The sequence below is a fragment of the Canis lupus genome, chromosome 1, assembly GCF_003254725.2.
Source record: "Canis lupus dingo isolate Sandy chromosome 1, ASM325472v2, whole genome shotgun sequence".
Taxonomy (NCBI): Eukaryota; Metazoa; Chordata; class Mammalia; order Carnivora; family Canidae; genus Canis; species Canis lupus.
Genome location: NC_064243.1, coordinates 119,029,925 through 119,057,554, shown reverse-complemented (window position 1 = coordinate 119,057,554; position 27,630 = coordinate 119,029,925). Strand labels below are relative to the sequence as shown.

Sequence of the window (27,630 nt, the reverse complement as noted above, 5' to 3'; positions counted from 1 at the left end):
AGCCGCAGCCGGAGCCGCAGGCGGGGGCCGGGCCGGCATGGAGCAGCGCGCGGCCGCGGGGCCGGAGGGGGCGCCGGGCGCCCGGGCGCAGCTGGCCGTCGTCTGCCTGGGTGAGTGGGCCTCGCCGCCCCCCGCCCCGCGCCCCTCGCCGCCCCCCGCCCCTCGCCCCGCCCCGGCCCGCGCCCTGGGGGGTCCCCGGGCGGCCGAGCCCCGCGGCCCCGCGCCCGCCCCCCCCCCCCCCCCCCCGCCGCCGGGAGCAGCGCGGGGCCGGGCCTGGCGGGGATGCGGCCTCCCGGCTGCGGACAAAGGCGAGGCGGGCGGGTCTGCGGGCGGGCGCCGCCTCCTCCCTGCCTGGGGACCCGGGGCGGGGGCGGGGGCGGGGGCGGCAGGAGGCGGCCTGGCCGCGCCGCCCGCCCGTCTTCCCTTTGTGTCCCTTGGCCCCGGGGCGGCCTGCGCAGCCCCCATGCTGGGTCCCCGGGAGGGCCCGTGCAGCTCCGTGGCCCCGTGTCAGGGAGAGGGCAAGAAAGGAGTTAAATCCTCAAGCCACATGGCTCCTTTATTTACCACGATGAAGGAGGGAGGCCATTATCGGAGCTTGGGGTCATTAGGGGACACCCTACCGGGTCACTAGGGAAGATGCTTTCAGCTCAGTAGGTTTGCTTGAAGCTGCTGAAACGACACAGTGGAAAAGAAACCTGTCAGGGCCAAGCTGCATGCACCCTCTTCTGCAGGGAGCTCTGGGTCTTGCCTCACATGTGGGAGAGTCTAGTAAGGGCTGGGGACCCCCCTCCTGCAGAGCGCCCACTGCCCAGCCCCTTCGTGGTCACGCGCTCTGGACTCTGAGCTGCTCCGTGCTGGTGAGCGGGGCTGGAGGACGGGCCCTTCGGGCACCCCAAGGCCCTCTCCACCCAGATGGGGCTTGGGCTCTGCCTAGCAGAACCTGGGGGTGTTTTCAGAGGGGACATCTGCCCCTGCATCCTCACCAGGTGGGTGCTGACCCTGCAGGGATGCTCTCTGCCTCCCTTGGCATCCTTGATGTTGGAGGGAACGGGGGTACCCTGAACCCCAGGAAGTCGAGTTTGCCCATAGTCTCCTCCTGGTCCTGTAAACCCCTGCAGGAAAGCACTAGGTGAAAGCAAAGGGCAAACCCCATGGAGGCGGCCACTCGATGGGGTGGGTGGCAGGAGAGTTCTTTGCGTCTCTTCTCAAGGTCAGCGTGGCACTGCGGGGTGGACCTTGAATCCTGCTAACTGTGCATCCCTGTGGAATGGGGGAGTCACCTACTCCCTCCCTCCCTGGCTGCCCGTAGACCAGGTGGCTGTCAAGGCCCCTCAGAGGGATTCCTCCAAGTGGTAGGGGCCCCTCTGAAGGCAGGGCCCTTGTCCCGGCCGAACCAGAGTGGTCCACACACGAGTCCCCGAGCTGGAGGGGGGAGACGGAAACACACCCCTCCTACATGGGGTAAAATTCCCGGGCGTGGGGAGCAGCAGGAGTGGCCAGTGCAGCCAAGCTTGTGCCCTGGCTCTCTTTGGGAGAGGGTGGTGGGTCCTGAGACCCTCGAGGGTCCTCCCCTGTGCCCCTGCCAGCAGGACCCGGTAGAGTGGAAGTCTCTGGCGATGCTCTGGGCCGTGCCCCGTGGGATGAAGGGAACCAGCCTGGAGTTTGGCTGCGATGTCCTGTGCCCATCGAGGGCCGCGGTTGGCCCAGGGCAGGTGTCTGGGCCCCCAGAGCCACCGCCCCCCACTGACTCCTCTTTGTATCTCCTGCAGTGAACATCGTTCTCACCGGGCGGCTCAGCAGCGCGGTTCCTGCCTTAGGTGAGTAGACGCTTCCCTTTCCTGCCTTGCGTCCTGCTCTTCTGGTTTCGTGACCTCTAAGCACAGGCCTCTGGGACCTGTCCACCCCTGGGGTCAGCTCGCCTCTTTCAACCTCAGTCCTTGTGCATTTTTTTCCTGCATCACAAAGGCGCCATTTGGCTGCGGGCAAGCTTACACCTCCCTGAGTCTCAGTTTCCTTTTCTGCAAAATGGGTGCAATAACAGGGGCTACCTCAGAGCCTGGTCATTAGAGTCAAATGGGCAGATGAGCCAAGGTGCTCAGCGTGACAATGACGCACGGTGGCTTAATGCCACTAGCAAACTGTCACAGGTGCAGTGTAATTGGTGGATTGGGCTTCCGGTAGGCCGTGGGGTTCCCCGAGGCCACGAGGCACCGTGGGATGCCTGCCTGTTTTAAAGTTATACCTGGGATTTTGCTGCTAAAGGTGTGACTGAGGAGGGGTAACACCCCACAGGGGCCACAGGGGGCCAGGCCAGAGCCTTTACTGGAGTTTCCACGGGAAAGGCAAGCAGGACAGGGCACACGGTCAGGCGTGGCCAGAGTGAATAGTTCTGGCTGGCTTGGGGCTACAGGGTGGTCTCCGGTTGCCTGGTACCTGGCCCTGGGATGACCCAGGGCGGCAGAAATACTGGCTTGGCCTGCAGATTCGAGAAGAAGGTGGCCCAGCCTGGGTTCCGCTGGTCCGTCCGAGCAAGCCCCGGTCCAGGCAAGCTGGTGTGCAGGAGAGATTAACTGCGTGGCTGATGTCTCGGCCTTGAGACTCGTGGCTGCCCACGGGATCGAGGAAACACAGTTGGAACTCCACCCCATTCCTCCTGCTGTCAGAGCGGGTCCAAGCATCCACAGCCGTCTCCGTGCTCGGGCCCCGTGCCAGGCACATGGAAGGCTGGCAGGAGTGGGAGGGGTGACCGAGGCCGTCAAGAGTGTCGGTGCTTCGCTGAGGGCACTGCCACGGGGAAGCCCCAGCCCTCCTGGCCCTGGGGCCCCCGGGAGACATCTGAGAAGGGCCTCAGGGAGCTGGGGAGAACGTGGGGTCTCCAGGGCGGGGGGCCTGTGACTTGTGTGCTGTCTGCTGTGCTGCCCACGGGCCTAGAGGCGCCTGGGGTCTCTAATTCTGCTCAGGACCTCGTAGCAGAAATCCGCAGAGGCTGGCTCAGGGAGAGGGTCCTCTGCTGGCCACGGTCATGGGAGGGGGAGGCCCTGGGCCCACAGAGGACGGGCTTATCCCGTGTGGCTCCTAGGCTCCCCCCCACCCCACGATTGTCCCTGCACATCAACTCCTCCAGCCTCCTCTGCTGACGCAGCTGGCCCAGGGCCCCGACTTACTCAGCACCAAGCCCTCCCCAGCGCTGCCTGGTGTCCTGGCCCCACGGCCACCTGCCCCGTGTCCCCATCCCAGTTTCCTGGAGGAGACTGGCCCCGCTGGGGCCAGGGTCTGTCTGTGGCCATGGAAGGGAGTGGGCAGGAGGGGGACGGGGCTGTCAGGCCTTACGGATGGGAGCCCCCCGCGAGCCCTCCTGCGGCTGTGGTGGGTGTCTGCTGCATGCCTGTGTCCCAGGTTTAGAAGGTGATGCTCCAGGGACGAGCCTCACTCATAGTCAGGGAGGGGAAGACAGCCATGCTCTTAGCCAGCATCCCCGTTGTTCGTAGCAGGGCCCACGTCGCCCAGCTTCACGTGGGGCCACCGTTCACATCGCGGTGCAGGTGGAGGTCGGGGGCCTAGCTCTCCCGGAGTCTAGCTCTACCCCCTGGCATTGCCAAGGGGAGTGGAGCCCGGCTTCCGGCGGCCTGGGGTGACCGCTCAGACAACCCTGAGGGCCCGGCTGACGGGCTGGAGACGTCACAGGGGTCTGCCTCCCAGCCCCTGGACTGGGGCCGATGCCCCACGTCCCACAGCCCAGACTCGGGGCTCGGCCGTGTGGCTGCTGTGACACCAGCGCCCGTGAGCCTGGACAGCGCCTTGAGGCTGCTTCCCCCTCCCCCGGCAGCCTCCCCCGAGGCCTGGGGAGGTGGGGGGGGCTCCTGGCTCCCTGTCCTGTAGTTCCAGCCGGTAGGTTATCTAGACTATCGATTGCTCTGGAAACCGGATCTGCAAACTGTGCTCCACCAGGCCTTGCTCATGCTTCCTCGGGAGTATTTTGTGACTCTTTGGACCAGGAAGGAAGGGCGCTCGCTGGTCTGAAAGTGCTCGGTCATCCTCGGCCCCCTGGAGCAGGCCACCTCGGCCCGAGGGCAAGCGGCCTTCTGCCGGAGGGAACACAGGTCCCCCCCAGCCAAAGCCCCCAAACACCCCCAAACCCTATCCTGCAGACACACAGCCCCCCCGGCACCCTCCCCCGCCGCCCATCATCACACACCCTGTCAGAGCCTCACTCCGCAGGCGTCCCCCCCTTCGCCCCCCACCCCAGGAATGCCTGCCTAGGACAGCCTCTTTCCTCGGATTTCCCGACCACCCTCTGAGACCAGCAGCACCCACGGACTCCATTTTACTGATGGACCCGGTGACCCACCTAAGGTGGAGCGGGGTGCCTGGCAGTGCGGGCCCCGGGACCTGGGAGGCCTCTCCCCACCTGTGCCCGGACCCCGGGGTGGGGGGCGAGGCTGCCCTCACAGACAGGCCTGGGGCTGGTGGCCTGAGCTGCTGACACCACCGGGCTCAAGGCTGGAGCTCCCAGCGGCCCGCATGGACCCTGCCCTCTTTCCTGCTCCCCGTGCACTCGGCGCTGCAGAGAGCATGACCTCCGCGCCCCCGCTTGGGGAAGAGCAAACTGCGTGCTGTCGCTGCCCCTCTGGGGGAACTTCGGGGGCAGCCCTGGGGATTGCTCAGGGGGAGGCTGTTTGGGGGAACATGGTGTCAGGGGCTTTGTGGGGACGTCAGGCATCTGCTCCTGACTTGGCTGCTGGTCCGAGAGCCAGGCTGCCTGGCCCTGGAAAGTGGGGCGGGACGTACGTCTAGAAGAGTATCCGGCTGGGGCAGGTGATGCCTGCAGGATTCACGGGGGAGGAACCTGGCCTTTCTGAGTGTTTGGTCTCTCTGAGGAAGGCCTCCCGGCCAGGGGAAGTGTGACAGGCCCTGCTTTGCCCCGGGCCCTGTCCTAGGGTCTCAGGGGCCAGGACAACAAAGGGTGGCTCCTGACTCGGGGTTGACCGTGTGCTTTGGAGATTTGACGTGGGAGGGAGGATACACCCCGGCCGTGCTAGGCTCTTCCTGCCTGTGAACCCCCAGCACCATCCAGCACCATCTAGCAGGAGAGGCCTCCCCTGGGTTTCATAACCTCACACCTCGCAGGTCCCCGGGTCAGCACTGAGGGTCCCTGTGAGGTCCACCAAGCCAGTGGCCTCATGTGTCAGAGGGAAGGGGCTCTTGTCCTTCCCCTCCTGGGTGCTCTTATTGCTCCTGTTTCAGGGGTGAGAAATCTGAAATCCCCGGGCTGGCCCTCCAGGCCACATTGGGTGCCAGGCAGAGAAGCCTGGCTGGTGCCTTGCTGACCAGGGACCCTTGGGGGCTCTGATGGCAGTTCGAGGGTGGCCAGGCTTGTTTTAGGGTCAAGTGTGGGTGTTTCTTTTCTAGTCCTTTGCTGCTTTCGTGAGCTGTGGGTGGGGGTTTTCACGGCCCTGGTAGTCACAGTGTTGGATCACCTGGACCTCCCTGGTCACTGCGCCGCTGAGTCCTAAGAGCATGTGAGGCAGCTGGAGGACTTCACTCTCTTTTCTGCAGCTGTGCAGTGTGGGGTCCCAGGGAGTCTTGTTGAGAGCCAGCAGAGGGACCCTGGCTTCCGGGGGCAAGGTAGAAGGTGCCAGGCAGTGGGAGAGTGAGGAGGTGGTGTCACCGGCCTCAGTTTCTCCATCTGTATAACAGACCCTGCCTTTGCCACAGGCTGTTGTGAGGATGTGACGAGGCGGTGTGGTGAAGGGCTGCAGGGGCAGGGAGGGGCGGGTGCGGTCCAGGGCAGAGGCCTTGCCTGGGCCCAGGAAGGCCTAGGGCTGCAGAATTCTCCACTGAGTTGAGGCCCTGAGGCCAAGAGGCTGCCCCTTGGAGGTGCCAAGGGGACTGCTGGTGGGCTCATTCCCAGCCCTGCCGGGAATGGGGGTAAGACCTACGCTCTGGTGCACCCAGTGGGGTTGGGGACCAAGGCTGCCCCAGTCCTGCTGGGTCCTTGGCCCCCCACGCACACGCCAATGAAGTCTTGAGTCTGGCCATGGCCACCCTTGTCTGGCCTTGATCCCACCCCGGGGAAGGCTCGCACTCAGGCCACGGGGGGCTCGCGTGCACCCCGCACCTCACTTCCTACCCAAAGGGGAGGCCAGCACGTCTCAGGCTCCTCTCCCGACAGCTGCCTGCAGCGGGAAGCTAGAGCAGCACACAGAGCGGCGTGGTGTCATCTACAGCCCGGCCTGGCCCCTCAACTACCCTCCGGGAACCAACTGCAGCTGGTACATCCAGGGTGACCGTGGGGACATGATCACCATCAGGTAAGGGGACCCAGGGCATCAGAAGGAAACTCCGTGAGCCTGCACATGCGGCATAAGTGTGTGTGTGTGTGTGAGTGTGCATGTGAAATGGTGCATGTGCGTGAGTGCGTGTGTGAGCAGGTGCAGAGGGCACGTGTGTGAGCAGATGCTTACGTGTGTGAGCACGTGCATGTGCATGAGCACATGTATGAAGAGGTACAGAGGGCAGATGTGTAAGTACGTGTGTGTCTGTGTGTGCACATGTGTGAGCATGTGAGTGTGCCCAGCTCCCCAGGTGTCTGTGGGCCCCTGTGGCTGGCCGCCCCGCCTGCTGAACCTCCCCTGTGTCAGCTTCTCTCGTGGGCCCTGGGGGGGTCTCCCTCAGCCCCGCCAGGGGGAGGAGCCCTGGGGACTGGTGGGCGTGCTCCAGCCGGCTCCGAGGTGGCGGAGGTGTTTTCTCCGTCCTGCAGGGGGGGCTGGGGGGCTAGGGGCCAGGCCAGAGGCCAGAGCAGGGCTTCCCGGGGGGCCTCAGGAGGAGCCCATGTAGGAGCCCAGGGCAGAGGGAGCTGAGGTGGCCAGATAGTGGAGCTGAGTCTGGAACCGCTTGCCGGGGGTGGCCGGGGGGTACCTGGCCGGGGCGCCACTGTCCTACATGCCAAAGCCTAGAACACTCAGGTAGTCCTGGCTCCAAACCACAGGGACATGATGGGCACCAGCAGGGTCTGTCCTGGTGTCTCTGCCCGTTTCCCTGTGGCCACAGGGCCGTGGCTGTCAGGCCCGCTCTCTTCAAAGACTCCACTCTTGCCGGCCGCTTCTGGTCTACTCGCTGGTCCTGTGGCCTGCTGGCCCCACAGCCTGGGCCTGGCGGGCCCAGCATCCATTTCTCCCCAGATGACAAGCTGTCACCCAGCTGCAGGCTTGGCCAGCCCCGGGCGCGTGTACTCCCTCAGCCTGTGAGCCCGTGCTGGGTCTCTCCCAGCACACTCCGCGTGGAGGGATCTGGACCCCCGGGGCTTGCCCTTCCAGGGGGAGTGTGGGGGGAAGGAACTGCCCCTGCTGGAGCTTCTGACTCCCCCTCCACTTTGGCTTTGGGGCGGGCACTGCGTGTGCCGATAAAGGGCAGGAAGGGACCAGGTGAGGCCTTCGCAGGGCTTCGACGGGGCTGTCTAGTTGCTCCGGTTCTTCGTGTGGCAGCAGGGGTCCCCCTGAGGGGCCTGGAGTGGAGGAGTGGGGGCCCCTGGGGCCGGCCACACTTGCCACGCACGAGCCCGGGTCCGCGGGCTCCCTGCCCGCCTGCCCACAGCCGCCGTCCTCGTTCCCCTCTGCCCCCGCAGCTTCCGCAACTTCGATGTGGAGGAGTCCCACCAGTGCTCCCTGGACTGGCTCATGCTGGGCCCAGCGGCGCCGCCCCGCCAGGAGGCCTTCCGGCTCTGCGGCTCGGCCATCCCCCCTGCCTTCATCTCCGCCCGGGACCACGTCTGGATCTTCTTCCACTCGGACGCCTCCAGCTCGGGCCAGGCCCAGGGCTTCCGTCTGTCCTACATCCGAGGTGAGGTGGGCAGCGGGGTGGGCAGCGCAGCAGGGCCCCGGGCAGCGCCCTCTCCTGGTCTCCCCCAGCAGCCCCGAGGGGCGGGGGGCCTGGGATGGGTCAGGTGGCCGCCTCACGGTGCCCTGAAGCCCCTCCAGCTCACTGACCCCACTTCCCAGACTTGGCTAGAGTGGACGGCTCGCCCCTCACCCTTGGCTCAAGTCAGGAACAATCCCACCCCAGCATTTGAGGGGTGGTTGCCCCTGGGGAGGCCATAGAGAGGCCCCGCAGAGGCCCCGCGGGGACAGGGGGGCCACCCTGCCTGCTCCTGGCCCGGCTGTGCCCCGGAGGGAGGCTGGGCTCCCCCTGAGCATCCCCCCCTTCTCCATGCGCAGGGAAGCTGGGCCAGGCGTCCTGCCAGGCCGACGAGTTCCGCTGTGACAACGGCAAGTGCCTGCCGGGCCCGTGGCAGTGCAACACCGTGGACGAGTGCGGCGACGGCTCGGACGAGGGCAACTGCTCGGCGCCCGCGTCGGAGCCTCCGGGCAGCCTGTGCCCCGGGGGCACCTTCCCCTGCAGCGGGGCGCGCTCCACGCGCTGCCTGCCGGCCGAGCGGCGCTGCGACGGCTCGCAGGACTGCGGGGACGGCTCCGACGAGGCGGGCTGCCCCGACCTGGCGTGCGGCCGGCGGCTGGGCAGCTTCTACGGCTCCTTCGCGTCCCCGGACCTGTTCGGCGCGGCGCGCGGGCCGTCGGACCTGCACTGCACGTGGCTGGTGGACACGCAGGACCCGCGGCGCGTGCTGCTGCAGCTGGAGCTGCGCCTGGGCTACGACGACTACGTGCAGGTGTACGAGGGCCTGGGCGAGCGCGGCGACCGCCTGCTGCAGACCCTGTCCTACCGCAGCAACCACCGGCCCGTGAGCCTGGAGGCCGCGCAGGGCCGCCTCACCGTGGCCTACCACGCGCGCGCCCGCAGCGCCGGCCACGGCTTCAACGCCACCTACCAGGTGAAGGGCTACTGCCTCCCGTGGGAGCAGCCGTGCGGCAGCAGCGGCGACGGGGCGGCGGGCGACGCGGGCGAGCAGGGCTGCTTCTCCGAGCCGCAGCGCTGCGACGGCTGGTGGCACTGCGCCAGCGGCCGCGACGAGCAGGGCTGCCCCGCCTGCCCGCCCGACCAGTACCCCTGCGAGGGGGGCAGCGGCCTGTGCTACGCGCCCGCCGACCGCTGCAACAACCAGAAGAGCTGCCCCGACGGCGCCGACGAGAAGAACTGCTTCTCCTGCCAGCCGGGCACCTTCCACTGCGGCACCAACCTGTGCATTTTCGAGACGTGGCGCTGCGACGGCCAGGAGGACTGCCAGGACGGCAGTGACGAGCACGGCTGCCTGGCGGCGGTGCCGCGGAAGGTCATCACGGCGGCGCTCATCGGCAGCCTGGTGTGCGGCCTGCTGCTCGTCATCGCCCTGGGCTGCGCCTTCAAGCTCTACTCGCTGCGCACCCAGGAGTACAGGTGGGCGGGCGCGCCCGGGGTCGGGGCCGCGGCTCCCCCCAGCCCCCCCCGCCCTCCCCCCGCCCCGCTCAGGCCGTGCACGCGTGCGCTTCCCCGCGTGTCCCGGGAGGTCGCGGCGGGGGCGGGGCCTGGGAGACGCCGGGGCGGGGCCTGCGGGGGAGCCTAGGGGAGGGACGGGGCCTGGGGGCGGGGCCTGCCGGTGGCTGGAGGCGGGGCCTGCGGGGGGCCTGGGAGCGGGGCGGGGCGGGGCCTGCGGGCGAGCCTGGGGGCAGGGCGGGGCCTGGGCGGCTAGGGGCGGGGCCTGGGAGAAGCCTGGGGCGGGGCCTGTGGGGCTGGGGGCGGGGCCTGCAGGGGAGCCGGGGGGCGGGGCGGGGCCTGCGGGGGCGGGGGCCTGGGTGGCTAGGGGCGGGGCCTGGGGGAAGCCTGGGGCGGGGCCTGTGGGGCTGGGGGCGGGGCCTGCAGGGGAGCCGGGGGCGGGGCGGGGCCTGCGGGGGCGGGGGCCTGGGTGGCTAGGGGCGGGGCCTGGGAGAAGCCTGGGGCGGGGCCTGTGGGGCTGGGGGCGGGGCCTGCAGGGGAGCCGGGGGGCGGGGCGGGGCCTGCGGGGGCCTGGGTGGCTAGGGGCGGGGCCTGGGGGAAGCCTGGGGCGGGGCCTGTGGGGCTGGGGGCGGGGCCTAGGCGGCTAGGGGAAGGGGCCTGGGAGAAGCCTGGGGGCGGAGCGGGTCCTGCTGGGGAGCCTCGGGGCGGGGCGGGGCGGGGCCTGCGGGGGCGAGGGACGGGGCTGGAAGGGGCAGGGCCTGGGGCTAGGGGGCGGGGCCTGCGGGGAGTTTAGGGAAGGGGCGGGGCCTGGGGCTAGGGGGCGGGGCCTGGGAGAAACCTGGGGTCGGAGCGGGTCCTGCGGGGGAGCCTGGGGCGGGTCCTGCAGGGGACTGGGGGCTGGGCGGGGCCTGCCGGTGGCTGGAGGCGGGGCCTTCGGGGCGGGGCCTGGAGCTAGGGGGAGGGCCCTGCGGGGAGCCTAGGGGAGGGGCGGGGCCTGCCGGTGGCTGGAGGCGGACCTGCGGGGGGCCTGGGGGCGGGGCCTGGGAGAAGCCTGGGGCGGGGCCTGCGGGGGCGGGGCCTGGGGCAGGCCCGTGTGCCGTCCCCGCCAGCCCTGCCATGCTGCCTTCCTGGGTCTCGCTGCCTTCAGGGCCTTCGAGACCCAGATGACGCGCCTGGAGGCCGAGTTTGTGCGGCGGGAGGCACCCCCGTCCTACGGGCAGCTCATCGCACAGGGCCTCATCCCGCCGGTGGAGGACTTCCCCGTCTACAGTGCATCCCAGGTGAGCGCCAGGGGGCGAGACCCCCGGGGACGCCCAGACGGGCAGACCCCGGGCCCGGGTCAGACGGTGCACGGGCCAAGGGCCGAGGGAGCGGGAGGAGAGGCCCGGGCAGGGTGCGGTGGGGGGGCGCGGCCAGGCTGGGGGAACAGGTCGGCCCGGGGGGTGCTGAGCCCCCCCCCGCGGCTCCCGGTCCCCAGGCCTCGGTGCTGCAGAACCTCCGCACAGCCATGCGGCGACAGATGCGCCGGCACGCCTCCCGCCGCGGGCCCTCCCGCCGCCGCCTGGGCCGCCTCTGGAACCGGCTCTTTCACCGGCCGCGGGCGCCGCGGGGACAGATCCCGCTGCTGACGGCCGCTCGCACCTCGCAGACGGTGCTGGGCGACGGGCTCCTCCAGCCTGCGCCAGGGACCAGCCCGGACGCCCCCGCACCCCGTACGGACTCGGGCAGCCCCGCGGCAGCCGCGGATGGGCCCCCCAGCGCCCCGGGCCGGGCGCCAGAAGTGGGATCTGCCGGGCCGCCCCCCTCGGGCCTGCGGGACCCGGGCTGCAGGCGGGGGGACAAGGACAGAAAAGCCTGCAGGGACCCTCCCGGGGACAGCCCGGCCCCCGCGGACATGCCTCGGGAGCCCTGCCCGGCCCAGGACCCTCAGCCCGCGGCTCCCACTGCCAGCAGCACCCTGGGCCCCCACGCACCAGAGCCACCGGGTGTCTGCAGGAGCCCCCCGCCACCCTGCTCCCCAACGTTGGAGGCCAGCGACGATGAGGCCCTGCTGGTCTGCTGACCCGCCGGCCTGCTGGTGACCGCCACAGCCCCGCTTTGTAACCAGGGAATACACAGTCGTTTCTACCCTGCCTCCGCGTCCTTCTTTCTTCCCGAGAGGCTGCCCAGAAGCCCCGCCGGCTTGCGGCACCGCACCCCCAGCCCTGGCGGGCACAGCGGGCGCGGGCTGTCGGGGCTGGAGCCACGGGGAAGTGGAGTCAGGAGCCCCTCTGCAGGCACCCACTGGGTGCCTCACTCTCCTCCCTCACCTCCGTTCTGGGAGTCCAGTTCCAGGGAAGCAGGAGGGCTAGGGCAAGGCTCTCTGGAGTGTTTTCCGTGGCTTCTCACTTCATTCACCCTCCGGGGCGCCAAAGCTGTGCCCGACTGCACAGGACGGCGGGTGTGACGGAGCCAGTCCAGGGCGGGCCCTGTGCTGGTGCTCAGCCCTCCTCCCATCCCCCCAGCCATCCCGGAGGGGCAGGCGAGGAGGCTTCCGGCCCATCCTCATGCCTGCGGTGTCAGCATGGGCCTGGCCGGGCAGATGCCCTTCGCTCTCTGGCTGCAAGCTTAATCTGGGCATGAGGGCTGGGAATGTGGGCACAGGGTAGAGAAAGCCCATGGTCTCTTGCAGGCCCTGAGGCCCCCAACCCCTCCCGGGAGATGCTGCTAGAAGCTTCCTCAGGAGACAGTGGCCGAGCACCGACTAACAGTGGCCAGATCCATCCTGTTCTGCCTCAGGCTCTCAGTTTCCCCTGTAAAGCAGGGTGAAGCCATGGGCCCCCAAGTCTTGACGCTCATTCTACGGAGATTTATGGGGGGAAAGGCAGCTCCAGCAGAAACGCCTAGGCCCTCCCGGGTGGCTGAGCCTTGGGCTGGCATTGCGGGTCCCCGGGAGGGGCACACCAGGTGTCTCCCAATCCCGGTGTCCTTTTGGGGCAGGGCTGGCTCTGGACCCCACAAGGGAGAGAGGGAGTGCCTGGCTCACGGGGCAGAGCCCCCAGATGCCAGAGGCCTCCTGCGGCGCCTGCTGAGCCACTTTGGCAGCCAGCACCACGCCAGCCCCACCAAGTCATGCCCACCAGGGACTCACCTGAGACAAGCACACCACCCACCAGCCCCGTTTTATTCATAGACCTTTTCAGGAAAAGCGAGTGGGGCGGTGCTGACAGGGAGCCCCGTCCACATCTGCGGGGGTCCCCCTTGGCATAGGCCTTAAAAGAGTCGGATCTCTTTTTTTTTTCCAAGACAAAACAAAAACAAAAACAAAAAACCCAAAACAAAAAAACACAACTTATTTTGCAAAAACACCTCCTCAATAAACAACATGTAAACAGAAACAGCTGCTTTAGGTTCACCAATGTCTCACTGTGTCTTCAAGGGCTTGTCCGTGGCAGGCAGCGGGGAGGACTGGCAGGGGCTGTTTTCTTCCTCCTCGGGGGCCTCCTGGGGGTAGACCACGAAACACAGCTCCTGGCCCCAGCGTGTCATGGACTCTGAGGACAGATGGACAAACAGATAGACCTTGGGTCTGACCCTGTGGGGCAGGGGTCCTCGGGGAGTTGCTCCCTTTGGTTGGATTCTGGACACTGGACCACCTCCTGGGGACACTTCCGGTGGCAGCTGGACCCTGATACCACTGCAGCTGCGGGGAGGCCCTGCCCCAGGGCAAGCCCCCGAGAGGGGACGCACTCCGACGCCCACCACCTTGGGGAGGCGGCCCCGGCTCACCTGTGAGTCTGTGCACACACTTTGGTTTGCTTCTCCAGAAGACCCCCAGGAAGAAAACAGGCACCCCAGTGAGGATGATGATCACGCCGACCCCACACACCATGGGCTCCGAGATGAAGCTGAAGACCAGTAGGAATGCCCAGAAAACCAAGTACGCGACAGGGACGAGGAGGTTCACCTGGGGATCAGCCAGCCAGAGGGCCAATGGCGTGGGACCTTCCCTGGGCTCTCCTGCTCCACCACCCCGTGAGGGTGACAGGGTCCTAGGTGCCTCCCACCCTCTCCTGGGAGCTGAGGCTTGAGGGTCCCCCTCTGGCAGCAGCCCAACATGCTAGAAGCCAACTCATGGGATGGCTGATTTGTCAAACGACTTATCAAAGTTACAGTGGCTCTGAGCTCCACACGGCAACTATGTGTCACTGGCTGTTTGCATCTGACTCTCTCCCTATATCTCTTTTTTTTCTCTCTCTCTTTTTGGTGTTTTTTTTCAGGCACTGAGCAGCACTTCTCCAGCTCCAGGATTTATATGCAGACACAATATTTGCATTTTGCTTAGTCTGGGCTCTGCTGTCCTTGTGTGCTCCTGGGATTCTCTGTGACCAGGAGCAAGCATCTTGGCCTCCTTTTCCTGTCTGTAAACTGGGAGTATCGAAAGCCCCCACCTCGTGGGGCTGACACGAGAGCTGAATAGGTCGGTATACACACAGCCCGGAGCAGGGCCCAATCGCTGTCATCACCTGCCCCCGGTACCCAGGTGACCTAAGGCGGGGGGACAGCCAGCCCGTCCTCCCCCGGGCCTCACCTTGATGGGCCTGTGGAGAGCTGGCCGCCTCCAGCGCAGCACGAGCAGGCCCAGGATGGTGACGCCGTAGCAGAGGTAGTTGATGAAGGACACATAGTTGATGAGCGTGTACGTGTCTCCCACAAGCATGATGATCGCTGTGGCCCCGCACTGGGAGAGGACCGGGCTGAGGGTGGCCTCCCACCTGCCTCCGTCAGCCCCGTGGGCCGCCCTGGGCCCGCCGGCTCGGGCCAAGAGGTTGGTGAGCCCCGGCCCTCCCTGCTCCCTCTGTGGCCCGCACCACCCTCCACCCCCGAGGGCCGGCTCCCGTCCCTGCCAGTTGGTCCCACGACTTACACAGACGAGGAGGGCAGGGATGGGGGTGCAGCGTCTGACGTGGATCATGGCCAGCAGGCCGGGCAGGTGCCCCTCTCGGGCCCCAGAGAAGCACAGTCTGGGACAGAGATGGGGGCGGGAGCGTGAGCCCGGCCTTGGGTGTCCCGCCAACCAGCTCCCGGACCTCAGCTCCAGACCCGATGTCCCCCTGGAGCTGTCACCTCCGGCCCCTGCCTTCTCCGGGCCCCAGGAGCCCCACCGGGCACTTCTTCCCCACCTAGTCCCGCCTCCTTTTTGCTTTCTGTACCTCAGAGCGGGGGTCGGACTCCTGTCACTGGGGAGCTCATTGTCCCAGCTTCAGCTGGGACCCACCGGGCGGGATCTGACTTCCTCCGGCCCCTGGCGCTGATCATGAGCACCAGGGCTACCTGCCTTGCCTCACCTTGACCACCCCTTTCCCCATCCGGTCACCTGGAGGAGGTGAACAGGTAGCCATTGATCCCTCCAAAAGTGGAAAGTGCCACGGAGACGGGCATGACCCAAGAAAAGTAGCCCAGCAGCTTCTCCCCGAAGGTCTGAGTGGGCACAGAAGAGAGGTGGTGCATGAGGCAGGGCGGGGTGGGCGGGAGGCAGGCACAGGTGGGACCCCACTCACCACAGCCACTGCGTTAGAGGACAGCAGCTCCTGGGGCGACATGGCCGTGAAGTAGGCGATGTTGGTGAAGGTGTACACAAAGGTCACCAGTGGGATGGAGATGACAATGGCACGAGGTAGGTTCCTGGGGGCAGCAGTGGGTAGGTTCCTGGTCAGTGGCAGCCCCCGGGGTTGCGGGGAGACTGGGAGGCAGCGCCCGGAGGACCCAGCACAGGAACGCTTTGAATCTCCATCTCCTGGGTCTGCTGTGGGCCCTGGGACAGGTAAGGGGCACCACCGCCATCTCCCTGCGGCCCCCCTGGGCCCCAGTCTGGGCACAGACTGGTGGAGGAAGGGCAGGTGGGTGGGGAAAGGGCCGCATCAAACTCTGGGGGGGCAGGTCTAGTGCTGGCACAGGAAGAGAAAAGCACATCCAGGCCCAATCGGCCATGAAGATCCTTGAAAAGTGTCCCTAGGGCCCAGTCCCTAGACCCGGGGTCCCCTGGGGCTGCCCTATCTGCGCCAGCCCCAGCTGCGACTGGTCACTGTTGGGACCCCCCACTGAGCATCAGATGGAGCCATGGGCTTTGTCCCTGGGGGCCGTGTTGTGTACACATTTTGGTCAAATGCAAACCGTCGGGTCCATTGACAGTGGGACAATGACACTCCGTGTTTCTGAGGCCCGGCAAGGGGCCACAACACGGCTTTGTGGGGCGGGGCCAGGCTGCAGCACGAGGGTCCCGGCAGCAGGCTGAGCCCCGGGAGGCAGCAGGTCTGTGCAGGGAGGTGCCTCTCCCCCCCACCTTCCCGGGGCCCGGCTGGCCATCCCACCCACTTTCGAGGGTCAACCAGCTCCTCCGTGACGTAGTTGAGGAAGTTCCAGCCGCTGAAGGCAAAGGAGCCCTGGAGGAAGGCCAAGGCCAGGTGACCCACGGACGGTGTCATCCAGAAGTCAAAGGCATTGCTGGGCCTCAGCTCCTCGAAGCGCCCTGGGGGTCCAGAGGTCAAGGGTCAGTGTCGCCCCCGGCCCCTCGCACGGCCCCACCCCGGCCCTACCTTGGAAGATCTGGACAAAGCCCACGCCAATGATGAGGGACAGGGCCAGCAGCTTCCCGCCGGTGAAGATGTCCTGGATGCGTGTGGCCCAGCGCACGCTGGAGCTGTTCACCCACGTCAGGAGCACTGGGGAGGGATGGAGAGTGCGCGGGTGGCCCCCAGGCCAGTGCAGCCCGGGCTGCAGGAGGCGGCCCCTGGGGCTAAGCTCACAGGAGGGACCCCCACCCCCCACCCCAGTCCTCCCACACGGGCCAGGGAGCCGGGGCCAGGGAGCCGGTGCGGGCCCAAGGCGGGCACTCACTCAGGCAGGCCATGGAGAGGGCGCGGGAGGCCGCGGCCGGGGGGATGCAGTTGGGGAACACGGGCTGCAGCACGTAGTTCGAGAAGGTCATGGAGATGACAGCCAGGCTGGTGGGGTACATGATGAGGACCGCGCTCCAGAGCAGCAGGAAGCTGGAACAAGCCAGGGCCCGACTGGCACAGGCATCCCGCACCCCCCGCCCCGGCCCAGGTGTGGGAGCGGGGCTGCCCCCCCAGAGCCCGGCGTGGGCGCTCCATGCCAGCTTCGGTCCGGCTGTCGGGGTCTCTGCTCGAATAAGGGGCTTTTTCAACAGGGACAGCAGTCAGCACGGTTGACAGCTCCAGGCTGCCCTTGGGTGGGTGTCGAAAAGGACTTGGGACCCAGCCCCCTTTGGAACAGCCGCCCAGCTCTGGCCGCAGGCTGTTCCCTGAGCTGGGGTGGGCTGTCCCGGGGCCTGGAGTCACGGCTCAGGCCCCCTCCCTCCCTCTCCCCTTCTTCTCCCGTATTCTTTCCACCACACAGCACAAGTCTCCCGCTTTCTCAGGTCCCAGGCCCCTTTGAGGGCCGGCTCCCCAGAGCAGAGCGTTCATGGACACGCCCGCACCCACCACACACCCCATCTTCCACTACCCTGCCCGTTAAGGGCCCCGAACCACATCCCTCAGAAGCAAATTTTGTATATTTTAGCCTAGACTTTTCCTCTGAGCTCCAGACACCCTCCCCCCAAGGCCCGACTAGACCATCTCCCCAGATAGGCCACAGACCCCACCAGCACGGCAACCTTACCCCCAAACCTCTCCTCCCCGAAACTGCCATCAGGGAGCTTACCCAATGGGAAACTGGGGTCACCCTCTGCGGCCCCTCAGGCCCCACTGGCCACCACATCCTCCGGATTTAGGCTGCTGCATGATTCTGGGATCTTCCCACACCTTTATCCAGGCCCTCGGCACAGCTCGGCTGGGTAACTGCAGTAGCTCGGACCCCCTCCCGCCCCCGGGCTGCCCCAGCGCCTCCCAGGCCTGGCGTGGACCACGGATCCGACGCCCTCTGGCCACACCAGCTAGATTGGGCCCACGCTCCAAGACTTGGTGCAAATGTGAAGGCAAACGGAAGCCTTCCCTCGGTGGTGGCACCCCATTCTCTTGGCCGCTGGGCCGCGGCCCTCGTGCGCAGCCTCAAAGCAGGGATCTCTTGCCCCCCTCAGAGGGGGCTCTCTCCCTTCTGCACTACAATTCGACAACAGGGATGGATCTTTTAACCCTGGTCCTGAGCACACAGTAGGTGCTCAGCTACTGTTTACCCTGAATAAAAGAACGCTGGGGAGCTATTTAAAGGGGTGCCCTTGGAGGTCACTGGTAAGAATTTTATGCACCCCTCTTACACACATGTGGGTTTATAAAGTCGAGGCTGCTCTTGGCCTATTGCGAGCATCATCCTGGTGGGGAGTAGGAAGCACAGAGAGGTCAAGGGGCCGGCTGGAGTGTCCTGCCCACCCTGGCCTTGGAAGGCTGCCCAACACCCCCACCCCCTTTCCTCCATCCACCCCATGGCCTCCCTGAGATGTGAGAAGAAGAGGAAATTGAAGTCCAGCACCCAAGTGGCCCTCGATTCCAGATCGCCGTCCCCTCCCCCTGGGGCCCCACACTCACCCGGCCAGGCCCCCGAAGATCTCCGTGACATAGGCGTAGTCTCCACCAGACTTGGGGATGGCGACGCCCAGCTCCGCGTAGCAGAGGGAGCCCAGGGCAGTGACGCCTCCACCCAGGACCCAGACGAAGAGGGCCAGACCCACAGAGCCTGAGTGCTCCAGGACCCCCTTGGGGGAGATGAAGATGCCGGAGCCGATGATGTTCCCTGGGTGGGGGGAGGTGGGGGGAGATGGGGAGCCATCAGGTCGGGGGCCCCCTTAGCAGCCCTGCCGTCTCCCAGATGCTATAGCGAAGAAGGGAAGCCCGGCTGCTCCCAGGAGGAGGAGGAGGAGGAGGAGGAGGAGAGGGGAGGTGGGCCTGGAGGCCTGGCGATGCCCCGAGCTGCCTCCGACCCTGTGCATCCCACTCTGGGCCCGTGATCTCCCCTTCCCCAGGCCCTGGCGTGGGAGGGGGCACCCCGTCCGCCCAATTTAGGAGGTGAGTCCTCTTCTCAGGGCATCTGTCCCCGGCTTACTCCCACCAGGTGGACCAGCACGAGGAGGGGGCTCCGCCGCCTGAGCGGTGGCAGGGTGGCAGCACTCTGTGCACCCCCAAGGGGCCCGGGCTCAGGCCGCGGTGGCCACCTCTTCTCCTTCCAACCTGCCGGCCAGAGCTGGCCACCTGAAGCAAGACCTTGACCATAACCTCTTCTGCTACCTCTCCATTGCCTGAAGTCCACACTCGGGGAGCGGCACCGCCTCCATGCAGCTCTCCTGACCGTGCCTTGATCCCATGGGGTCCTCCTCCCACTTGCCAGCCCCATGACTCCCCAGACCCTGCCCCATGCCTGATCTTCTCTCTCCCCTGTCCCTAAAAGGGAACCTGCTTCCTGGGCTCCTCCCTGACCTAGGACCCAGGCTGCAGCTGCAGGCTCAGAAGAGAACGTGTTTCCTGGCACCATTGAAATGTTTCAGGTCCTGGGAGAGGGCCAGCGGGGTGAAGGGGAGGAACGGGTGCATTTTCAGGGCTGGGGGTAGGTCAGCAGCCATCACGGGAGGAATGGGGTGGGCAATGCCAGGCTGGCAGCGACTGGCCCAGGGCGGTCTGGATAAGACGGCCTCTCCCATGAGACAGCCCCGGGGAGGTGGAGAGGAGTCACCGCTCTCATCCCAGGACCACAGCGGGGAAACCCCAGCTGGGGCTCAGGTCATGTCTCAAGGTCTGTCTGTGCACGAGGTTTTGGTGAGGATTCAGCAAGATACCACATAGGTGTATGTGGATGTACTTTGCATCTTGCTTAATTCTTTTTTTTTTTTAGATTTTCTGTATTTATTCATGAGAGACACAGATGGAGAGGCAGAGACACAGGCAGAGGGAGCAGCAGGCTCCCTGCGGGGAGCCCGAGGTGGGACTTGACCCTGGTACCCCGGGATCATGCCCTGAGCCGAAGGCAGACGCTCAACCCCTGAGCCACCCAGGGGCCCTCTTTGCGTGATTCTGTGTGCTGCCTGCAACCGCACCTGCTCGCCCCCCATCCCCCAGCACACAGTAGGTGCTCAACACACATCTGTGCACGAATGGCCCAATGCCCAAAGTGGCACCAGTGTCCTGACACGAAGGACTGATTCCCTCATCTGTGAAGCGGGGGCAGCGTCTCTACTCGGCTCTCCGGGAGGGGCACTGCAGGGAGGCAGGGAGGGTGGTCAGCCTCTGAGGCTCGGACGTGCGTGGAATCTGCCCTGGTCACAGGGGGCTGACTCTGAGTCTTGAGGAGTGTGGTGTGTGTCGGGGGGGTGCTCCGCTGACGCACGGTGTCTGCGAATGCTCGGTCCAAAAGCTCACAGGGCCAAGCTGTGGTCTGCAGAGTAGGTCCTCAGGGTGAGCAAGACTGAGTGCCCAGTGAGCTGTGAGCTCCCTGGCAGGGAGGGCAAAAAGGGCCATGTTCTGGGTGACCTAGGTCTCACCATCTGTGCAAACAAATTAGGTCACGTCGTTGGTGGTCTGCAAGACCTGCCCGAGAGGAAATAATCCCAGAATGCCCAGGCCACTTGAATAAAAAAGCCACACTGTTAGGAGCTTGGGGCTCAGTCCCTCGATGGGATGACCCCACCTGCCCGGTCCCTCTGGGGAGCGCACACCCGTGGAGGCGGAGCCGGCCTGCTCCACCTGCCAGGCCCACAGGCGGGTCTGGCCAAGGACACCGCTGTGGCTGCCAATCTGCATGCATTCCTTGTCCACGGGGCTACCCCCCACCCCGCCCCCGGCCGACACAGATTTCCAGTCTGGACGGCCATGGTGCCCACTTGGTTTTCAAGTCACATCCCAGGAGCCCTAAATACATCCAGATAAGGACGAGAGAATTCCTGTCCCCCAGCCCCCCAGAGGTAAGCGGAGCCCCGGGCCTGCTTCCAGGGGGAGAGGGGTCACCTCCATGACCCGCGCTGGGGGCCTGGGGCCTGGGTCGGCTTTCTCAAGCGAGGGTCTTTGAGTTTGCTCTATCCGGCAACTGAGCCTCTGTTCTCAGGGCTTGGTGGAGTGGGATTTGCCAAAAGCCAGTGAGGTTGGAAGCCAGCGGGGGCTGGGTGGCCTTGGAAGAAGCTGGGTGCATTCAGGCTGGGGGCATCCAGGGACCCGAGCAACCCAGCCCACGGGGACCGCGGCGCTGTCTACAGTTCAGCACGGCAGGGCCTCGTGGGCGCAGCCCTTGGGGAAGCCACACCTGCGTCTTGTCCTCCCAGGCTGGGGTCTGAAAGGGACCCGTCGCTCGCCCGTGCCCAGGAGCTGGAGACTGCGATGCTGGCACCGGGGGATGGGCCGGGGATCATCACTGTTTGGACACAAGGCCTCAGCCTACAGCACACGACTTCCCCCCACGTGGCTCCAAGGGACGTGTGTGCCAGCGGGTGTCTCTGAGGTCCTCTCCTTCTGGGCCTGGGCAGCCTCTAAGCAGCTGCCCCAGGTTTGTGCCCGAGAGTGGCAGAAAACCCCATCGGAGTCCACTGGCTGCTCCGAGGACCACGTGGGCTGGGTGGGGCCCCGCCAGGAGCCCTGGGGCCGTGGGCTTGGGTGAGCGGGGCGGGCAGGGGGCAGGGAGGGGGACGCCGGGGACACGGGTGGGGGCCTCGGCATCTGAACGATTACAGGGGGCCTGGAGAGGGGACCGCGGGGCGGGGAGGGGTGCGGCCCGGGGACTGACCACCGCGGGCGGGAGAAATGCAGCTTCCAAGGCCTCCACGGACCCAGCCACCCGGGGCAAGGCTGCTCCGTGGTCCTTGCGGGTCCCCGGCCGCGGGGTGCAGGCTCCAGCACAGGTGGGTGAGGAAGTGAGCCCCCACCGCCGGGGGGCCCCCCTTCAGGCTCCTCCCACCGTCTTCCCTGGGCCCACTGGGTGGCTTTTATCACATTAAGATGTTTGGCCTGATGGGGCTTACCCGGCTCCGGAGGAACGAAGAAAGGGCCATTGTTCTCCTGGCCCTTGCGGTGTGCGCTGACCTATTTCTGGGAGGCAGTGGCTGACCGTGGAGGTCGCCAGGGTGCACGGTGGAGGTCGTGTTGGCGGGAGGCGCCAGCTGCCCTCGGGGCGCATGGGGGGGACGTACAGTCTGATTTGGAGGGGGGCGGGGAGGGGGGAGCAGGGAAGTCCTGCCAGGCCAGGCTGCTGGCTCCAGCCCTCATCACCAGAAGCACTGTCAGGAGTCGGCTGTGTGACCTCGGGCCAGGGCTGCCCTTCTGGGCCTCAGTTTCCCCTTTTGCGAGGGAGGGCCACCGAGCTAGGGGGCAGCAGAGGGCAGCTTCGCCCCTGAATTTAGCAGAGGCTCCGCTGGGCAGGGCAGACACATCCTGCACACGGGCTCAGGGGTCCCCGGCCCCCACTGCGACAGGTGTCTCCCCAGCTCGGAAGCTGCATCCCCTCCAGGAAGCCCTTCCTGGCCTCCCACCTCGGTCCCTGTCTCCTGGGCCCTGGCCCAACCCCGTGGTCCCTGGGAGATGGCCAGGAAGTGATTCTCTATTTGCCACCTGCATGGGCGCTGCGTTCCCAGAGGCTGTGTCCTGGCCGGCTGAGGTCAGAAGCCCGAGTCCCCCCAACGGACAGAGAACCCACGGGGCCCGAGTCATCTACATACGCCTTGCCCAATGGTGGCCCACAATGGGGGTTCTTCCTGTCACACTGGCCTGCTGGCCTGACAGAGGGTGCCCGGCCTGATCGGGGGCTGGCCATAGGCCCAGCCTTCTTCCTTTGCTCTGGGCAGCGAGTCCCAGCACCTCCCCATTAGGATACGACACATGAGGCCTCAGGGAGAGAGCTCCAAATTCCCATCAGTAGGTCCCCAGGGCCATAGACAGAGGTGCTAGTGGAGAACCCCCAGATCTGGGTTCGAGTCCCAGATCCCGCATGGCTGGGGTGGGGGTGCTGTGGATAAGATACTTGGGGTCCCTGAGCCTTCTTGTCGGTCAAGTGGGGAGATGAGACCGTGATGCGGGCATGCTCCCACCCTGCTTGGCACATCGGAGGCCCCAGGGAGTGCTTATGGATCTCTCTCTGGTCATGCATCTTGGAGAGACCCTGGGGCACCCAATCTGGCCTTTGGAGTCCTGACCCCAACATGCGGGGGTCAGCGGCCAGAGCTGTGCTCTGGGGGCTCTGTGTCCCCCGGGGTGAAGCCCATGCCTCCAAACACACACACGTCCTTAACGAGCATATGTCAGGCACCCCCCCAGGGAGACAGAAGTGCCTATGGAGATTCCACTCCAGGGAGGTGAGTGGGGATGCCCCCAGGACATGACGAATTGCCAAGTGGCCTGCGTGCACCTCCGGCCTAACCCACTTTTCCTTTCAAGAGAGGGATGAGCAGGAGTGTGGAGCTCTCGGCCTGGCTCAGCCCAGTGCCACCTGCCTAGCAAACTTCGCCTGGACCCAGTCTCCAGGCTGAGTCAAGGTCGCCCGTGAGCTCCACTCTGCCAGATCCAACCGCCCACCCCCAGACTGCACCTTACCTGCCTCATCAGTGGCATCTGGCAGGTGGATCCCTTCCTCCACACTCAGCCTCCTGGCCCTCCTCCCACCGTGCCGGCTGCGGACGCCTCTACTGGCCCTTCTCTTTCCTGACTTCCAGAGGTTGGGTGCCCGTGGTGCAGTCCTGGGGCCTCTGCCCCTTTCCTTCCACACTCCTCCCCTTGGAGGCCTCGTCCAGTCCCCCAGCATCTACGGCAACTCCCAAGTGTATATGCCTAGCACGGACCTCCTCCCCGAACGAGACCTGGATATCCACCTAATTCCTCAACAAATAGGCATCTCAAATTTTACATGTTCAAAATGAGACCCCTGACTTTCAACCCTTTGCCCTCCACCCTCCCGCCCTAGAACCTATTCCTCTCAGTCCTTCCAGATCAGTAAACAGCACACCGGGCCCCCAGATGCTCAGGCCCATGGCTGGGCTCACGCTCAACTCTTCTCTTTCTCCCACATCTCACACCCAGTTCATCACAAATCCTGTGGCTTCATCTTCCAAACACATCTAGAACTGAACATCCCCTCAGCACCTCACTGCCACCACCCTGCTCTGAGCCATCATCTTCTCTGACCCAAGTACCCTCCTGCCCAGACTTGCTGCTTCTACCCACAGCTTTTTTCCCACAGTGAGCCCCATCCCATGCCATCCTATCCATCTCATCCCATCCTGTCCCATCCCATTCCATCCCATCCATCCTATCCCATCCCATCATATCCATCCTATTCCATCCCATCTCATACCCTATCCCATCCCATATCCTATCTCTTCCCATTCATCCTATTCCATCACATCCTATCCCATTCCATCCATCCCATCCCACGCCATCCAACCTATCGCATTCCATCGCATCCCATCCTATCCCATCCCATATCCTATCCCATCCCATCCCACCTATCCTATCCCATTCCATCCCATCTCATCTCACCTCATGCCATCCTGTCCCATCCCATCTTATTCATCTCATCCTATCATATCCATCCTATCCATCCCATTCCATCCTATATCCCATCCCATCCCATCCCATCCCATCCCATCCCATCGCTATTCTGCTCAAAGCCCTCTCCCATCTTACAAAGAGAAAAAGGCAAAAGCCCACACAAACTGGCCCCATCCCACTCGTGACTCGTCTCCTATCTACCATCCTCCCCGCCCTCCTATCCTAATTTACTTCACCTTAGCACTTATGATCCCATCGACTGAACGTTCAGCTTGCATATCATTTGCTCTTTGATGCCCATGCTGGAATGTCAGCTCCAAGAGGACAGGGCTTTTGTCTGTCTCTGTGCCTGGCACCCTTCTGTACCTAACTGTTGAGTACATGAATGAGTGTGTCCAGTGGTGGCAGGCCCCCACCCTTATAGCCACAGTGGCCTCAGGCCCCAACGGGGGTCCCACCAAGGGCATCTGCATCTGGACTGGCTGTAGCCTCAGTCTGTTTCCTCATCTGTAAATCAGGGCTGTGAGACACAAACGTCTTTCTGGTTTTACATCTCCCCAGGGTCCCCGTGAGGAGGGGCCGGGCTCGAGGACAGGGCCATCCTCTGAGCGGCCCAGCCACCTCTGGCTCTGGAGACAACAGAGAGGGGTCTGGCCATGGTTGGATGAGCAGGGATTGGCTCCTAAGGAGATGGCATTCGTGACGCAGACCTCTGAGTCCCTAAACACACCGGAGTCTGGCACACAAACACCAGCATAGGCTGGATACCCACGTCGAAGGGAGAGAGTGGAAGACAGGACAGCCTGGTCAGCAGGTCCTGGGTGATTCCCGCTCTGCTGGACCTGGGCACGCCCATTCCTTGGGTGTGGATTGGGAGAGGGAGCTGCCTGGGGTCCTTGAGTCAGGAGGAGAGATTCTTACATGCAGCCCTGGGTGGGGGTGGGGAGTCAGGGGAGATTTCCTTTTCCCTCTGTTTGTTCATCCCTCCATGGTAGAGTGGGGAGCTCAGCAAATCCCAACCTTCCCCCATCAAGAGCTCTGAATCCGGCCCCAATTTTGCCCAACCCCAGAACAGTATGCAGAAGGGCACTGCCTTGGAAGATTGGGTCCAAATCTGGTTCCAAATCCCAAGTCTACTGCTTGCAAAAGTGTCATGTAACTTCCAACCTCAGTTTCTATGCCTGTAAATGGGTATAAACACTCTCGTCTTACAAGGTGGGCACGAGAATCAAATGAGATAAAGAGAGAACGCGATTTCTTAATGTAATAAGAGGTGTTTTTCAGAATAGGTATTAGATGCAGCGGAGTCTTACGCAGGCCCTGCCCGGCTGGCCCCCGTTCCCCCGGGCTGGCCCGTTCCCCTCCAGGTGTGCTGGCTGGGGCCAGCAGGTGCTATTCTAAACACACTTCAGGTGGAGCCTTACCCCTTCCCCACCCCCCAAAGCCCTTCCGACGTTCCTTTCCTGAAAGCCCCACTCGTCCGCCTAGGACAGGGCATAGGACGCCAAGAAGGAGAATGACAGGATCGCCTGGGAGGGGCTCTTTGAAGTTTCGGAGATAGCAAGTGCAGGAGCTGGTAACAAGAAAGACTGTGGAGTAGACATAAAGTCCTCAAGGCTTTTAGAGCTAAAATATGACACTTGGGAGACTTATTTTTACGTCGGCCAGGTTCCCCAGGCAGGAGGGTGGGATGAGATGTGGGACGTGGACTCAGAACAGCGCATGGGGAGGGGGCGAGGTCTCCAGGGCAGTGCAGACCCTGACTCAGCCCACAGAGGCCTCCTCCCTCGTCTCCTGACCCCTCTCCCCTTCTCTGTCTCCCGCCTGCTGGAATCCTTCAAAGCTCCCTAAGCAGGGTCGCAGGACCCCACCACTCAGTGCCCTACACTGGGGTCAGGTCTTCTGGGTTCTTTTCCTGAGTCTGCCACCCTTTGCCAAGTCACCTCTTGCCCCTGCTCGGCCTTCAAGGCCTGGAGGCCCGGGGAGCGGTGGACCTGGAACAGCAGGGATGGGCTGCAGAGTGGGGGCGCTGCAAGGGCAGAGCTGGGGTGCACGAGACTATTCTTAGGGTCCTGCTGGCGGCATGTGATGGTGGAGCTAGCCTCCTCCACTCCCACCACCACCTCCAGGGCTCTCTTTCCAGGAGAGGGGAGCCAGCGGCCTGTACCTGACCTGACGTAGATGGGATGCGGGAGGACACAGAGTAGGAATATAGCTCAAGGATGGCCGCTTGGCCGAGACACCCGAGGAGGAGCTGTGTCTCTCCCGGCACCTTCCTGGCGCTGTAGCTGGCTCCAGACATGGCCAGCCTCCTGACTCCGTGGCCCATCCATCATGCGTGGGCTTCCCCTTCCTGGGGGCACACATCCTAGAGAGGGTGTGGGCCAGGGCAAGACTCTAACCAGTATCCTGGCCAAATCCCTGGCCAGGAGATAGCCAAGCAAGGAAGTCCTAGGCCAAGAAGGTCGCAGGAGCAGCTCCCAGAAGATTCCATTCCGAGGGCAAGTGGATGAGATAGGGGAGCTACCTGCACGGGGTTTGTGTTCTAGGGCAACTTTCAGTGTGAGTGGGGCAATGGCCAAGAGCCGGATCCCAGCCCTGGCTCAGGAGCTCCCAGTGTGGGGGCAGAGGAGGAGGTGAAGGCTCCAGTCTGCCCTCTGAGCCTCTTTCTCCATCTCCAGGGGTCTGAGGATGCGTGGGCAGCGGGTGCACAAGGAGACCCCACTGGCTGGGGAGAGAAAGACCTGGCAGGCAGTAGAATGAGGGCAGTCACGACCCCTCCATTCATCCGCCTAATCTTCGTCTCCTGGGACACAGGGGATGGAACAGACCATTCCCAGGAGGGTCTCTAAGGCACTTGGTGTGGACGCAGGTCTGGGTTACCTAGTTCCCAAGGTGTCAGCACTCACGACTCAGGCCTTGTCCCCTGAGCCCTCTGCCTACGCAGAAGCCCCCATATGGGGGCGAGACACATGGACCCATCCTCAGGTGGGGAAGATGGGGCCAAAGGCTACAGGTGCCTGTGGGGATCCCAGCCCACGAAGCAGGTGGCTTTTCTGCAGGTTTGGTATGCCCTCCCCATCGCCGGCTTCCCCGTCACTGACCGCTCCACTCTCTCCCCAGGATCCTGCCACCAAACTCTGCAATAGTTATATACCTTGAACCTATTTCCCCTCTGGGCTGGCTCTACCTACCTATCCAGTTTGCCCACGGGGTCTCCTGATTTGGGAGAATAATCCTCCACCCTGCATGGCGCCTGGACCCCACACGCAGTAGAGACTCACCTTGAGCCACAGCCCGGAACCTGGAGCCTTCACCTGGGACCCCCTATCCAGTCCCCATACTCACAGGGCTCCCCACTCCAGGCAGGGTCATAGTCCCCTCCCTTTCACGGAGCGCAGTTTGCCTTGCGGAACCCCGCAGCAGCGGAGGGACCCCCGCGGCCGATGGACCTGCACCAGGGCAGGTGCGCCTGGGAGGTGGGCCCGAGCCGTCCTGCCGCCGCGGCTGGGGAGACTGGGCAGGTGCTCCGGGCATCCCCTGCCGCAGGAGCGCCCCAGCACCCCGAGCCCTTGCCCCCCCCCGCCCCCCGCCGCTCTCACCGATGATGATGGTGCAGGCGCTCAGCAGCCCGATCTCCTTCTTGAGCGCCACCCGCTCCGAGGCGCCGGGGCCGGGGCAGGGCGAGGGTGCGGGGCCGGGGTTCCCGCGCCCGCTCGGCTGCTGCGTGTGGCCGGCCATGTCGCTGTGCCGCCGCGTCCCCGCTCCCTGCGCTGCCCAGGCTGTCCGTCCGACCCGCCGCCGGTCCGTC

General features: G+C 65.0%; 2 protein-coding genes across 5 annotated transcripts; one reads left to right on the top strand and one right to left on the bottom strand.

The window, feature by feature from the left end:
* LRP3 (LDL receptor related protein 3) lies at nt 1–12,760 on the top strand. Of its 3 annotated transcripts, none has more exons than XM_025425205.3 (7): nt 1–110; nt 1,770–1,817; nt 6,173–6,311; nt 7,625–7,839; nt 8,214–9,330; nt 10,514–10,646; nt 12,038–12,760. In XM_025425205.3, the coding sequence occupies exons 1-7, from the start codon at nt 38–40 to the stop codon at nt 12,074–12,076; spliced, it is 1,764 nt and encodes a 587-aa protein (XP_025280990.1). In that variant the 5' UTR covers nt 1–37; the 3' UTR covers nt 12,077–12,760. The 3 variants fall into 3 exon arrangements, with proteins under 3 accessions (XP_025280990.1, XP_025280988.1, XP_025280989.1); XM_025425203.3 differs by lacking the exon at nt 12,038–12,760 and adding an exon at nt 10,844–11,493; XM_025425204.3 differs by lacking the exons at nt 1–110; nt 12,038–12,760 and adding exons at nt 498–986; nt 10,844–11,493.
* On the bottom strand, nt 12,679–27,630 carry SLC7A10 (solute carrier family 7 member 10). 2 transcript variants are annotated; one of them, XM_025425208.3, is made up of 11 exons: nt 27,422–27,625; nt 17,892–18,096; nt 16,243–16,394; nt 15,942–16,067; nt 15,721–15,874; nt 14,907–15,030; nt 14,723–14,826; nt 14,273–14,369; nt 13,937–14,086; nt 13,135–13,312; nt 12,679–12,899 (listed from the first exon to the last, which is right to left on the bottom strand). In XM_025425208.3, the coding sequence occupies exons 1-11, from the start codon at nt 27,558–27,560 to the stop codon at nt 12,769–12,771; spliced, it is 1,560 nt and encodes a 519-aa protein (XP_025280993.1). In that variant the 5' UTR covers nt 27,561–27,625; the 3' UTR covers nt 12,679–12,768. The 2 variants fall into 2 exon arrangements, with proteins under 2 accessions (XP_025280993.1, XP_025280992.1); XM_025425207.3 differs by lacking the exon at nt 13,937–14,086 and having other exon boundaries at nt 13,135–13,253; nt 27,422–27,630.